Raw genomic sequence first — 15,297 nt, forward strand, 5'->3', positions numbered from 1 at the left:
AGCAACTGGCTATGAGAAATCTTGCAGCCTGAACAACATATCAGGAATGGCTGGGTCAACCTTGCGCCTCACTCCAATTACTAGCTCGCCCTTTGACACCTATGAGGCCCCAGGACCATTGCGCCGCTGCCGTTCCCCAATCCCCTCCATTTTGTAGCAGAAAGGAGGTTCATCGATAGGACAAACAAAATGATGGATTGGCTATAAGGACAGAATGCATTTATGCTGCCACTAGGGTTGTGTACAATGCAAAACAAATAGCAATAACGATAATGATTTTGAACGTAGAAAGATTCTGACCACTTGTCTTGTAAAAACTAAGATGTATGCGTCAGGTAGCTGATGGGGTCAACTTAAGATTTAGTGGTAATTCTTTATTTTACAGCCCAGTTTAAGCTGGTATTTACCTGGTATTTACATGGTATTAAGTTAACTAAGAAACTATGTGGTAACAAAGGTTATTTTCAGTGAAGAGGCGACTCCGGGATGTTGGCAGAGTTGCAAAGAAAAAGCCATATCTCAGACTGCCCAATAGAAAGAAAAGATTTAGATGGGCAAAAGAACACAGACACTGGAAAGAGGAACTCTGCCTAGAAGGCCAGCATCCCGGAGTCCCCTCTTCATTGTTGACGTTGAGGCTGGTGTTTTGCGGGTACTATTTAATGAAGCTGCCAGTTGAGGACTTGTGAGGCGTCTGTTTCTCAAACTACAGTTACATTTTCAATTGCAGAATATGTGCGTAGATTAACATACTGCCATTTTTGTGCTTTCTTGACCAAACAACCAAAGCTAATTCTGTCCAGAAAAAAAAGTTAAGAAATGAAACGTCTACAGTTCATGTAGCCAAAGGGAAAACATTTTTTTTTGTAGATATGGTCAATCTTAAATAGGTTTCTACTTAATTTGTCACATGTAAATATCAATATACAGTACGTATGTATAGACACCTTTTTTGGTGTTCATCACATGCTCCTTAAAAATATAAATATATATATATATACATATAGGCTCAAAAGGAAGAAGTATACATTTAATAATCACAAGGCACTTTCAGTTAATAGTTTCTAACACATTTAAAGGGATACTTCAGGACGTTGGCAATGAGGCCCTTTTATCTACTTCCCCAGAGTTAGATGAGCTCATAGATACCAGGTTTATGTTTCCATGTCCAGCAGAGGAGCTTGGTGGGAGGAGCTATAGGAGGAAGGGCTCATTGTAATCGCTGGAATGGAACACATTCCATTGTATCAAACACATCAACCATATGGAAACCACATGTTTGACTCTGTTCCATTTACTCCATTTCAGCCATTACAATGAGCCCGTCCTCCTATAGCTCCTCCCACCATCCTCCTCTGGTGTCCAGTATGAAGGACGTCAGAGGTAGTTATTCGAGCCAACGCTAAGTAGCATTAGCGCAATGACTGGAGCCAAGGGGTATCTCCTAGCATGCTGGACACAGAGACAGAAAAATGGTATCCACGAGTTCATCTGACTATGGGTGAATTAGATAAAGGGCATCATTGCCAATATCCCAAAGTACCCCTTTAAGCGACGTCAAAACTCTCATAGCGAAGGGATAGAACTGCAACTTAAGTCCAGTCCTAGCAGGTCATGAAAGATTATGACAATAACTATCTACAATTGTCACGGCTAAGACGAAATGTTGAATTAATATTTGAACATCACACTTGATGGTTAAGACACTGGTGTTTGTTATACACTGTCATGAACTGTTGTGTAAAGGTAGTTGCTTCTACTGTAGTGTTGCTCAACACTGTAGTGTTGAGTAAAATAATTTATGTAAGTAGTTAGAATAAGAAGATACATCCATGTTAGAGAGTGATAGGAAGGGCTGGTGAATGGAGAGAATGGAAATAAGTAAATATATAGTACTAGAATACTCAAATATTTGTTAAAATACTGTGAATTATACAAAATGATGTATAAAATAAGCCGGATTGACTAGTATAATGTATGTATCAGCTATCACTAATGCAAACACTTTACCAACACGTAGTATTACTTTACAAGTTGCATGTGCAGATTATACATAAACACACACCACTTTACAATACATGAAAGATATATATTATCGTAAAAAGCAGAACGGGGACATAAATATTTAACATTTATTCCAACCCACTGAAGGCTCAACCATCTGGATCAATATTTCTAACAGTAGGATGTTTAGTTTATATAAATATCTGTTTTTACTTTTGATATCATTTGGTACCTTTTCATTATTATTTCGTCTTGCTTCTTAAAAATCAAAAAAAAAAAAAAAAGGAATAGAAAAATTCAATGAAACAATTTATTCCACCTCTCAAAAGTAATTAAATAGAGGGGATGAGACTGGTCCTCAAATGGGATGCAGTAAAGAAGAACAACTAGCTAGAATACAGTCAATATATATTTGTTATGATCTTTATTAAATACAACAGATTGTCTTTAGTTTCCACAACCAGTCTTCCCTCTTGGATTGCCATCTTCGTATATAATAATTAATAGACATGAACATGTCATATGAAAAGAGAATCACTCATGCTCATATATGCAATATTACATGCAATATTACATTAATGCGGGAAACATACTGTGCACATACACGTAATTATGCAAATCTATTTTTAATCCTCAGAGAGTGCACAGACTTAATAGGCAATCTACCTATCTAATTGGGGCGGCACCTAGTGGTTAGAGCGTTGGGCCAGTTACTGAAAGGTTGCTAGATCGAATTCCCGAGCTGACAAGGTAAAAATCTGTCGTTCTGCCCCTGAACAAGGCAGTTAACCCACTGTTCCTAGGCTGTCATTGTAAATAATAATTTGTTCTTAAGTTCTTAACTGGTTAAATAAATAACTGTTCACAATCTAAATGTACTTACTGTATAATAATGACATGAGCCATTTGTCTTGTTCAAGTTGGTCTTGTCTTGATGGTCTTGTAGATTTTGATGTTGTTGTAGATGTTCTTTTTAATTTTTTTACGCTGAGATAATTTTGTATTTCTTGTATTGGTCGCGTGTATTCATTGTAGGAAATGGACTTTCTGTACCCGTCCGTATTTAAACAAATATTTGTCCTCAAAAGGTCTCACCACTACCTTCAGATCCATATCATCGTAAGTACCTACATTCCATAAACATAACACAAAGGAAATATGACAGACAAAATTTGTGAAAAGCAGAAAGACAAAAAAAGAAAGAGCCGAATCCCAACTTGAGATCTGCGCGTGTCACTCGAATTCTCACACCAATCTCCCATTTGCTATCAACGCATGGTTTACATGATAGTGCAAGTTGTGCACGTAGATCTCATGTTTGGAATCGGCCCTATGGGATTCAATCAAGATTTGAATCTTGACTGAGCAATATCCTGCCTATCAGTACATCCTGCCTACCAGAACTTATTATGGACCTATATATATTATTGACCAATAGTATCAGTTGTCGTAGTCTGTCCTCACTACTCTTCGTCTAGCAGGCTTATTGTATGACTCTGAAAATAATTAAATGTTTTCCTGGAAATCCAAGAGCTTCCATACATTTGAGTTTCCAGAATCCTGATGTAAGGCCATATCCCAATTTGAGACATGCATGTGCCTTTCTTTAAGCAAAGCCTCCATTGATGTTGGTGATTGATTTACTACGTTAATGTTTGCATTGCACATGCACATCTTAGGTTAGGATGTGTCCATATTTCTGCACACCTGCACATTGTCTATAGAGGAAAACATGTAGAATATGTATCACTACTACAGCAGGTGCTATTCAAATAATATTTTAATGAAATTGCTGTGCTAATTTGAAGGAAACACAGCTGTTATGTAAATTAAGCAATTAAAGAAAATGCCCACCCATTTCTCTTCATTGGAATGTTTTTGTTCTATGATGATTGATTGTCTATAGTTTATGATCAATGGTGGTTAGAATTTTTTTGGGTCATTTGCATAGTCACATAGTTCGTTTTTACTCCAATTTTCATTCTCCATTTGTAAACATACCACCTGTTCGTAATTGCAATGGAATGTAACTGAAATATAAGAATGTATAAACTTTGTTTCCGTAGAGAATGAAGGCTGGTATCATATTGCTGTGCTCAATACAACAGACTTAGAACAGACCGACAAATGTTGAAAGGGCCTCTATGAGGCTTCTATAGGCTGCAATGTCAATCTAGGAACACATACAAGCTAGCTAGATTTATTTAGCTACACCTGCAAAGCAATGCTTGTCAATTAAATGGTGAATATTGAATATGCGCATAACTGTATCTACTCACGTGAATATATATTAAAGTCACCTGAAATTCATTTTTCGATGTATACTTTGTCAGTGGGGAACAGGCAAGCTTGGATGTGATTGCCAAATTGGATTTAGCCTGATCCAGATGGTTATTTTAATAGTTTATTACTAATGCTACAAACACCATGTGTCTGTGAATATGCTAAGAGGGGAATTGTACAACATTCTCAGTTTAATTTCCATAACTGTTAATCATTATGTCGTATTTAAACTGTTCATGTTTATGTGGGCTATTTGAATTCATGTAAAAAAGAAACATATGCAACTCAGCTGAAATTATCTTAAACATTCAGGAAAATAGTTTACTTATGCTGGATGTATGCTATACATGGTCATATCTGCTTCTTTATGTACGGTTGAAGTCGGAAGTTTACATACACTTAGGTTGGAGTCATTAAAACTTGTTTTCAACCACTCCACACATTTCTTGTTAACAAACTATAGTTTTGGCAAGTCGGTTAGGACATCTACTTTGTGCATGGCACAAGTAATTTTTCCAACAATTGTTTACAGACAGATTATTTCACTTATAATTCACTGTATCACAATTCCAGTGGGTCAGAAGTTTACACACACTAAGTTGACTGTGCCTTTAAACAGCTTGGAAAATTCCAGAAAATGATATCATGGCTTTAGAATTGACATCATTTGAGTCAATTGGAGGTGTACCTGTGGATGTATTTCAAGGCTGACCTTCAAACTCAGTGCTTGAATTGTTTGACATCATGGGAATATCAAAAGAAATCAGCCAAGACCTTGGAAAAATAATTGTAGACCTCCACAAGTCTGGTTCATCCTTGGGAGTAATTTCCAAATGGCTGAAGGTACCACGTTCATCTGTACAAACAATAGTACGCAAGTATAAACACCATGGGACCACGCTGCCATCATACCGCTCAGGAAGGAGACACGTTCTGTCTCCTAGAGATGAACGTACTTTGGTGCAAAAAGTGCAAATCAGAACAACAGCAAAGGACCTTGTGAAGATGCTGGAGGAAACAGGTATTAAAGTATCTCTATCCACAGTAAAACGAGTCCTATATCGACATAACCTGAAAGGCCACTCAGCAAGGAAGAAGCCACTGCTCCAAAACCGTCACAAAAAAGCCAGACTACAGTTTGCAACTGCACATGGGGACAAAGATCATACTTTTTGGAGAAATATCCTCTGGTCTGATGAATCAAAAATATAACTGTTTGGCCATAATGACCATCGTTATGTTTGGAGGAAAAAGGGGGAGACTTGCAAGCCCGAAGAACACCATCCCAACCGTGAAGCACGGGGGTGGCAGCACCATGTTGTGGGGGTGCTTTTCTGCAGGAGAGACTGGTGCACTTCACAAAATAGATCATGAGGAAGGAAAATTACGTGGATATATTGAAGCAACAGCTGAAGACATCAGTCAGGAAGTTAAAGCTTGGTCGCAAATGGGTCTTCCAAATGGACAATGACCCCCAAGCATACTTCCAAAGTTGTGGCAAAATGGCTTAAGGACAACAAAGTCAAGGTATTGGAGTGGCCATCACAAAGCCCTGACCTCAACCTATTGAAAAATGTGGGCAGAACTGAAAAAGTGTGTGCGAGCAAGGAGGCCTACAAACCTGATTCACTTATACAAGCTCTGTCAGGAGAAATAGGCCAAAATTCACTCAACTTATTGTGGGAAGCTTGTGGAAGGCTACCCGAAACGTTTGACCCAAGTTAAACAATTTAAAGGCAATGCTACCAAATACTAATTGAGTGTATGTAAACTTCTGACCCACTGGGAATGTGATGAAAGAAATAAAAGCTGAAATAAATACTTTTCTCTACTATTATTCAGACATTTCACATTCTTAAAACAAAGTGGTGATCCTAACTAACCTAAGACAGGGAATTGCTACTAGGATTAAATGTCAGGAATTGTGAAAAACTCAGTTTAAATGTATTTGGCTAAGGTGTATGTAAACTTCCAACTTCAACTGTCCATAGGAATGTAATATTTCAGAACTATACACACTTTGACATAAGGTAACTGTATTCTGGTCAGTGGTGAAAGACATGTACTGTAAAGGTAAAGCTTAACATGGGAATAATATACTGAACAAAAATATAAACGCAACATGTAAAGTGTTGGTCCCATGTTTCATGAGCTGAAATAAAAGATCCCCGAAATGTTCCATATGCACAAAAAGCTTATTTCTCTCAAATTTTGTGCACACATTTGTTTACATTCCTGTTAGTGAGGGTAGTTCTTGAATTGCGGAGGCATTTGGGCATGGCATTTTGGATTATTAGATTTTTTAAAAATGTATTTGGGTATTTCCCATTCTAAATTAACTACTATGGCAGCTTAATGACTACTAAATAATTTTACCGTTATGATTAAAATGTGCGGGCAACAGGAATAGTAAAACCAATGATGTTGATTGATTGATTGATTAACACCAATTACATGTTTGAGATAATTTAGGATTTTCTTAAATGAAGGCCACAGATGCTAAAATCTAAGGTCAGTAACCCTTTACATTTTTTAAACTAAAGTACTTTAGTTCACAATCTAATTTCCCTTAATTTTAATTGAGTAACACAAGTTACACTTTTTACACCAAATTATCAATGGAATCCTAAAATGTATGACACACTAAATCACACTGTGATTAGCTAATCATTTTCTTCAACAGAGACCCTCCCCCAATAACAGTTTGCCACTGGTGGGAATGCTCAAGGTCCTAGTATATCTTTGAAATTACAGATTTTAAAGGGCAGTAACACTAATTCCATAACATTTTTGGAAACACATTATATATATATAAATAGGGATTTTAATAGCCTTTGATTTTCTATCTGTACAATATATTAAATACTTTTGTTTGCTTTCTAGCATTCAAAACAATAGATAGATATCGCCGAATCACAAAAGCATGTTACTACAACTTTACAACTTTAAACATGTTACTACATGTTACTACAATCCACTGCTTGGATAAGCCATTTTTCTTGACATAAGTACTTTAAACATTGCATAAACATAACATTTTGCAGTATAAAGGACTTGCATTATGTTTTATCATTGACTTAACAGTTAAATATGAACAAAAACATGTCTGATGTGTACCTATTTGTAATTTGAAAGTTTTTTTCATGTTTGAAATGGCAAGGAACGCAAATGCCACCGCAATTCAAGAACGACCCAGCAAGTTTTTCAATCCCTATTCAAATAGATATGATGATAAAGGGCATCCTTGTCTTACACCTCTAGATGATGTACTATTTTCAAAAAATATATAATTTATTGACTTGATTTTATACTTCATGATGAACTCTTTTAGTTTTGGCCTCATTTCTTTGCTCACTTTAATTCCAATCAGCTTTTCGCTTATGAATTTCAGGATATATAAACACCTACAGTAGATGATTTATGAGTTGACATGCCTCCTCAAACTGTGCTGTTATGTTTGAAACCTGCTAGTAGTTTATAAAAAATGCAGGAGCCAACTGACCCAACAGAATCATCATAAATTGTGAATGTAGCAGTGTGTTGAATTAGTAAAAAGGATGACATCATTTAGTTTTAAGAATACAAACAAAACAAAAATAACATCAATGAATAGCGGGATATTTATGTGGATACTTGCACGTTTTCCTGGAGAAAACTTTAACCAGCTATTTTTCAGTGGACATTGACAGATGAAGAGAGATGGAATGAAGATCAGTTTGAGAAGAGACATTCTAAGTGTGAGAGGATGTTGTGTAATTTTGTGGTGAGACTTTGTAAGAATTTCTTAACACATCCATAAGCAATGCATTATGCTCTTATGAGACACAAACATATTTGCAATTACAGGTAATGCCACAACATTACCAGTTGCTACCACACATGTATTTATACTTACTTTATTCATGTTAATTTATTAGCTTCCCAAGGTATTATGCAGGGCTTATAAAGATGCTATGAAGTTCTAATGTAGTGTTGAGTCTACTCTCTGATGTACAGTGCCTGTCGTGTTGACATAAGATTGTGTTAGTGTGTTTTCTTCATTAGGATAATATGTGTATGTGTGTCTGTCTGTCTGTCTGTCTTGTCTGTGTCTGTGTTGAAAGTGTTGTGCCCTTCCTGTCTCACACAAACACAAACACAAACACACGCACACACATACAGTACAAACACACAATTCTACAATACTCCTCCCCCCCACACACACACCAACACACACATAATGATGTCATGTGGTCAAGTATTTTTTGCAAAAGAGAAATGGTAAACAGGTATATAATGCAAAGTGAAGATTGAACGTGTGTACAGTAGTTTGATTGGAGAGGGGAGGGATTGGTTGGGCGCTGGTGTCATTGGATGTGATGTGTGACTGCAAATACATCTGTCACCTGTAGTCACAGGTGAAGGTACACCGTTAATGTAGAGAAATGCCCCAAATGTATGTCAAATGTCCTTGATGTCTTTAGAATTGTCATTTATAGTATAAGTTCAAAATATGTACATTTTACTCTCACATGCACAGTAAACCTGCAGCATCCAGGTAAAGCAGATCCCACATCATTTCATATTGTCAATTGTGTATAAGTTACATTTAATTTGATATAGGAATATATGTAATACTATAATGATATACATTTATGTAAATGAGTAACAGTTGGGGGCCTTATTTGTCCTTTTATACTCAGAAAAATATTGATAAACTACTGTATTGGTAGCATGCTAATTTCTAACGCTACGACTGCTAAATGTAAAACCTTTCTTCACTGTAATCCTATTCAATCTTAAAGTGTACAAAATTAACAGCTGTTTATTCTTGTCTTTGCAGTGTTAAGTTTCTAGCAATTTCTCTAAAGAAGACATACTGAGTCAGTTAATCAGAAATGAGCGGAGGGAGCCACTTTAACCAAGACGTGTGACACGGATGGAGAGTTAAAAGGCATATCTTTGGCGTGACGAGAGAGAGAGAGACCGGAGGGTGATCAAGATAAACATGAGGTTGGATCTTTACGTTGTTACCAAAGCAGCCTCTTGGAAACTCCGGCCACACTTTTGAAGACTGTCTGACCGATCACAATGACGACTGACTGAGCATTGCACTGACACACTCAGAGAGAAAAGGACTCCTACTGCAACATTCCAGAGGACATTATATTGTGACGCTCAACCATCTCACAGTACAGTGACCAATAACCGACTGCAGTGCTGATCTACTGAGCAACTTAGAGAATCAATTAATTATCACTCACCTATAAACGAGCGACCAGGTCTACCTAACTATGTAGCATCTCTGCTAACACTGTAGCATTTGTTAGCTGGGAAAATAACGTCATGACCTTATCCATTGACAGGTTTGAACAGAGCGATGCGGAAAGACGCACTAAATGAAAACTTTACATGCCGTTTTCCTCTTGTGTTATTTCCTTTTACAAGAAACTATTGTACATGAGAGACAAAGACAAGTTGCCCTCGAACGGTTCTTTGGAACATTTGTGACAGCAACTAAACCAGTTACAGGTTAAATGAATCAGAGAACTGAATTTGGACATTTGATCATATATCTGTTCTCCCACCTCACGAATGAGTTCGTGACTTGTAGAAGTGAAAGAGATTGGTTATCAATCAAGCCTTTACGTCTCCCATTAATTTCCATTCAATTTGGAAAGACGATGCCAGGCCCTCAACATAGTGTAATATATGCACATATGATAGAAGTACATAGATGACCATACCAAATGGATGTAGCATCAACAGAGGACCAATTAGTACTGTATTTTTTACCCCTGCAAAATAATTATTGATGGACAAGACTCTCTCTGTCTCTCACGTACTTACTTTGAAATCCACGTGGCATACTGTACCAAAGGTCCTATGCATGCACTTGCTGTATGACTTGCCTATAAAGTAACAACAGTACGGGCTGCTATGGGATGAACACTCCATGTATCTAGAGCAAAGCTTTGAACTGCCCTTGATACCTTCATTATCGCCTCGCTTTGGTACAAACGTACAAGTTGGAAATGCCATTCATGTATATATATAACAGAGGTCATTCCTGAGTATATTTTAAAACATATTTAATTGAATTATATTTATTACAATTACATTCCTCTTGAACAAAAAAATACTTCATGAACATACGTGTATGACAGACACTGGTATCGGTCACTATAAATTGACTAATTTACCTGCTGCTCAAATCAATCATGAGTAGAGCACAGACTGACTAAAGGTCAAGTCCCATGCACAGACCTGCCAACAGGAGGAATAAGGTTCTAACTTAATTACAGCACAGAGGATGCCTCCATAATAAGGATACCTTGAAGTCACATCAACGTGTATCCGGTGGTGGAAAAAGTCCTCTGCTGTGGTTTTTACAAGGAACTAAACATGCACATAATACTATTATTATTATACCAGATGCATATATACTGCCAATGAGGAAAATATGTTCCCTTATGCTTATACTGCCCCCCCCCTCCCCAGACGCATATACTTCCCTCATCTCTCTCTTGTTTCCCTTGCTGCCAAGCAATGACCAATGACTGCTTCAGGGTTAAGTCAAGCCTCCAACAAGATAGCGATGCCCTCCAAATGAGACCATTAATAAAGTAAAACTGAGGAGAAATGGACCAAGGAAGTAAGAAAGGGGGACGTGTACAAAGAGAACAAATCTATATTTTGATAAACAAATCAGCTATCCATGGCTTCAGATGGAGAAGGAGCCCCAACTGAAAACAGGGTCAAAATGCCATTGGGAAAAGCAGTTGCAAACGTCTGTGAATATCATAAAAACCTATATCGGAACTGGTTTGGCAAAAAAGAAAGAGAAAAGTAGAGGAATAATAATATATGAGAATTACGTTTTTGGAAGGTTGATGTGGTGGTTTGACATTCGCAACTGTGTTACAACAATAAAGAGAATAATGGAGAGAGTCACATGAGTGAGAGAAGGCTATGGGGACGGCCCGGAGTGGGTGGGGCCCGGAGTAGGGACGGCCCGAAGTGGGTGGGGCCCGGAGTGGGGACGGCCCGGAGTGGGTGGGGCCCGGAGTAGGTGGATGCTGTACTAAACAATGAAGAAGGGAAAAAAAGAAAATGCATTTTTGTAACTTTGTTTACCAGCATGACTTCCCTGCATGACTGTCTTTTCTGCAAGCCCTTTGTTGAAGACAAGGGTACTAGAGATACAAAAAAAAATATATATATAAAAGGAATTATTTAAAAAATGTTATATGCAATTAATATATATGGAAAAAGATTATAATGAAAGAGAAGAGCTATATTTTGTTTTGAAAAAGTAAAAAATGTGAATATTGAAACATGTTTGTTTGCAAAATACACACTGAGCTATGTTATGTTAGATGAAATCTCTCTGCTACTACTGCCCCACATTCTGCATTCATTCATTCAATTTTATTGACCTCTGCAGTACTGTCTGCTTTTATTAAGCTGTACTTAAGTGTTTGTTGCTTCTTGTTTCGTTTTTGTTTTTTATTCTAGCCAGTTATAATTCTATCTAAAATTAGCATTTAAGGGTTAATTTCACTCTTCATATTTGTGAAGTGATCTTAGTCCTTTTCATTGATTCAAAAACTCAAATGTTGTTTCCCTTCCTTTGATCATTTTCACCACCACTGTAGCAGCCATTTTAAAATCGATAGCTCTCCATACTGTATGTTTGAAAGGTGTATACATTACAAATATTTAATGTTTGCTTTTAGTTGTTGTTGAGAATAATAGACAATTTTGTCATATGATTGTAGCAGGGCAAATTGATACCATGGATGGTTACCTTCTATGCCTGTTTGGAGAAGTTTGTAACAGGTTGTTATTGGAAGTGGCTGGGTGGGTATGTTCTGGGGAAGGCAGTTTTCTTCCATGCCGGGATTTCATCCGATCAGCGGTAGATCCGTGTTATAGTGCGCTTGACATTTAAAGGTAATTTCCAATTGAGCCGTGAACGCGGTCTACGCGGACGTGGGAACGTTGCCTTTAAAAGGTGCATAGCTGACAAAGTGCGATTGGATTGAATCACAGACTTTGGCCCGGGGTCAAAACGAATGCAGATTAATGACCTGTGCACTGCGATTGATTTTTAAAGGCGATTTAAACTGCTTGAGTCGACATCTGCGGCTTTTACAGCGAACATTATCTGTGTCTTTTGAAGTCAATTGCTGTGCTGGATTGAATCCGGGGCCTTAGTTAGTTATCCAATAAAGTGCAATATCTGTTCATGAGAGAGAGAGAGGTCGGTCAAGAGAGATTTGTTACTAGTCGAGAGATTTCAGGTTTGCATGAAACAAACTGCCATTCCAAAGTTGTGTCTGTTTTAAAAGAGACTCAGGTGTGTCGGTGGTTTGTGTGGATTTAGGTGGTTTGCTATTTTTCGTATATAATAAATTCTAGTATATAGATACAATAATGTGAACACCTTACAGTGACGTGAAACGCATGCATTGTGACTTGATTGTCGATCTCCTGAGGGAACGCGGTCTCGCCATATCCCAAGCTCCTTTGTTGTGTGTCCTGAAACCAGTCCTGATGTTATGAACACTGTGCCGTGTCGTAGAGCAGCAACGTCTTCCTTGGAGAGACAACTGAACACTACACACACTCTCAGTGTCAGCATGGGTGTGTAGAGGTAGCTTGTCCTTGTTGTTGGGTGGTCAGGTCTTGCATTCGTTCGTCATCCATTCGAGAACCATCCAGCTGATAGTCGTCGACGGGCAGCAGCTCACGGTAGCATACGTAATGTTATAACACGCTTCATACACGTTATAACATGTTATATCACACTTCATACAAAGACCCAGAGCTTCCAAACTGATGTCATTGAAGTACTTTAAAATGAGGGGGGAGAGTGAAAGAACCAGTGGCCACTACTGTGCAAGTTGGGTAGGTGTAGAAATGTGTATTTCACTAGAGTTCCCCACTGTTGAACAGGTTGGGTGAATGTTGGTTTTCCAGACACTATCTTTAATAACAGTGGCTTTCTCTTAAGGGTGTAAGCCCTGGCAGGTCCAGGATCAGCCCAGGCAGCTGTAAAAAGAAAAACTATCTCTGTCCATCCCTAATCATGCATTCTAATTGGACTATCACCACTAGACTAGACTTAAATGAATGAACTATGGAGGTTACTCACTTATTAAGTTCAATCTATTTTGGTTTTTACAGGGTCTACAATGTTGTCCACTTTCCCGCAAAAATTGGTCCATGATATTTTTCTTCTTCCTCATCGTTTTGTTCACTTTTTCCTTTCAAACTATGATTTCAGTCATTCTTTTAGAAGGCGTTAAGCCACTTAGGCTTTGGGGGTCGCGAACTGTAGTGTTGATAAATATTCCAGAGGTAAACTTCCAGCAACCACCGTTCGTGACCTGAACACACTCGCAAATTCCGAAGAATTTTAGATATATTTTGGGGTGGTTATGTTATAATATAGCACAGTATTGTTAATACTTTCTCTGTTATTGACTGATGAGTTTTACATTCCTTTATTATTATTATTATTATTATTATTATTATATATAAAAAAATACATGTGACTGCCCCCTTCAGGCTAAAAACAAGATGTCTTTTTTTTCTCATTTTCGATTGCACAATACTGCTATTTGATTTAGCAATGTTGAACACAATGGGTTAAAGTGTTAAGAGTGCTAAGTCTGTTTTATGTTCCATTTACAAAATGCCTTTTTAGAACCAAGGGATATACGTAGATATGGACTTTATAACACTTTCCTAACCAATGCTCAACAACAGCTACTGTAGATGACACATCATGTGAGATTCACCCACACCTGCAACGAGTTAAGTGACTTTAACATATCCACTCATGGTATTATGAAGTCCTTATTTACCCTCGCCGACAGTGAGTACCCCTTTTGTATGCTTGATGATCTATCTATAGTCAATGCATTCTCTAATTTCAGTCTGTGCTCATTTTGAATTGAAGGTTCACCGTAAATTCCACTGGTACTATTCATGTATTTCATGTACTATCAACAATTTTTATGATAGAAACCAGAGACAGCTATGCGGTTTAACTACTTGTATGGGTATACTATGGGTATGGATAAGTACATTGCCAAGCTAGTTTAGAGCTGTCAGTTGTCCCTAAGAAAACAAACAACTAACCCTTACCCTAAAGTACTTGTATTACCTCAACACGTAGTATAATGACAGACAGAGAAACATAAATATACCTATTGAACCTAATATATCATACATATATGGATATATACAGACACAACTTAAAGACAAATACGGTAAAACTTTATAATAACAAGCCATTAGAAATGATTATATGTACATGTTACTGAAATGCTTGTAAATTAAAAAATAAATAAAAACGAGTTTATTAATAGTATGTATACTATTTACATAGTTGAATGCTTATACTTGAAAGTTGTTATAAAGGGTTACCACAAAGTCATTAAAGACATATTGTTACCTGTGGACCCTCAGTTCACGCATGGCCTTGAGTTTAAACATAGACAGACAAATGTAAACCTAGTCATCAGCATTCCAAAGACAAAATATGTCTCATTTTTTCACAACACTTTGTAAAACAGACTTAGGTATTATTGTTTGCTGCCATGGTAGGAGAATGAATAGGAGAAACGAAGTGGTCACTGGAATACATGGTTGAGACTAATGCTGTATTTTATTTTTGAAATGTTGGAAACACAAAAGTATTATTCATCAAGAAACTGTATAAAGTATATTTATTTCGATGGAATGTTCATGATCTATCTTTTTATATTTTGAAGAAAAAAATAGAAACATATCAATAAAGTATCATAATTGAACATCATTTCGACTATTGAGACTTAAAATGTATGAATGTCAATGCGATCTAATGTGAACAGAAATTCGCAGCTTGAACGAATAAATGATTAAAGTCATGAACTGCTTTTTCAAAGACATTCAATTGCTTCAAATCATTGAAATGAAAACTTAAAATAAATGAAAAATATTTCACATCAATAGTGTTGTTTGCATTATGTCTGCGTC

General features: G+C 37.1%; 1 protein-coding gene across 6 annotated transcripts in view; it reads left to right on the forward strand.

Annotated features, from left to right (window-relative positions):
• LOC129855502 (potassium voltage-gated channel subfamily C member 1-like) overlaps positions 1 to 15,270 on the forward strand; it is a 78,646-nt gene extending 63,376 nt beyond the window's left edge. For 4 of the 6 annotated variants that reach the window (XM_055923268.1, XM_055923258.1, XM_055923277.1 and 1 more), the window contains one exon: positions 9,110 to 15,270. Coding sequence is in view for 4 of the 6 variants with exons in the window: in XM_055923277.1 (XP_055779252.1) it covers positions 9,110 to 9,123 (14 nt within the window). In the remaining 2 variants the exon portion in view is untranslated. Of the gene's footprint in view, positions 1 to 2 lie in introns of all 6 variants that reach the window. The other 2 variants (XM_055923239.1, XM_055923247.1) reach the window with 1 other exon arrangement.
• The last annotated feature ends 27 nt before the right edge of the window (positions 15,271 to 15,297 follow it).

This window comes from Salvelinus fontinalis, chromosome 1 (genome assembly GCF_029448725.1).
Source record: "Salvelinus fontinalis isolate EN_2023a chromosome 1, ASM2944872v1, whole genome shotgun sequence".
Lineage (NCBI taxonomy): Eukaryota > Metazoa > Chordata > Actinopteri > Salmoniformes > Salmonidae > Salvelinus > Salvelinus fontinalis.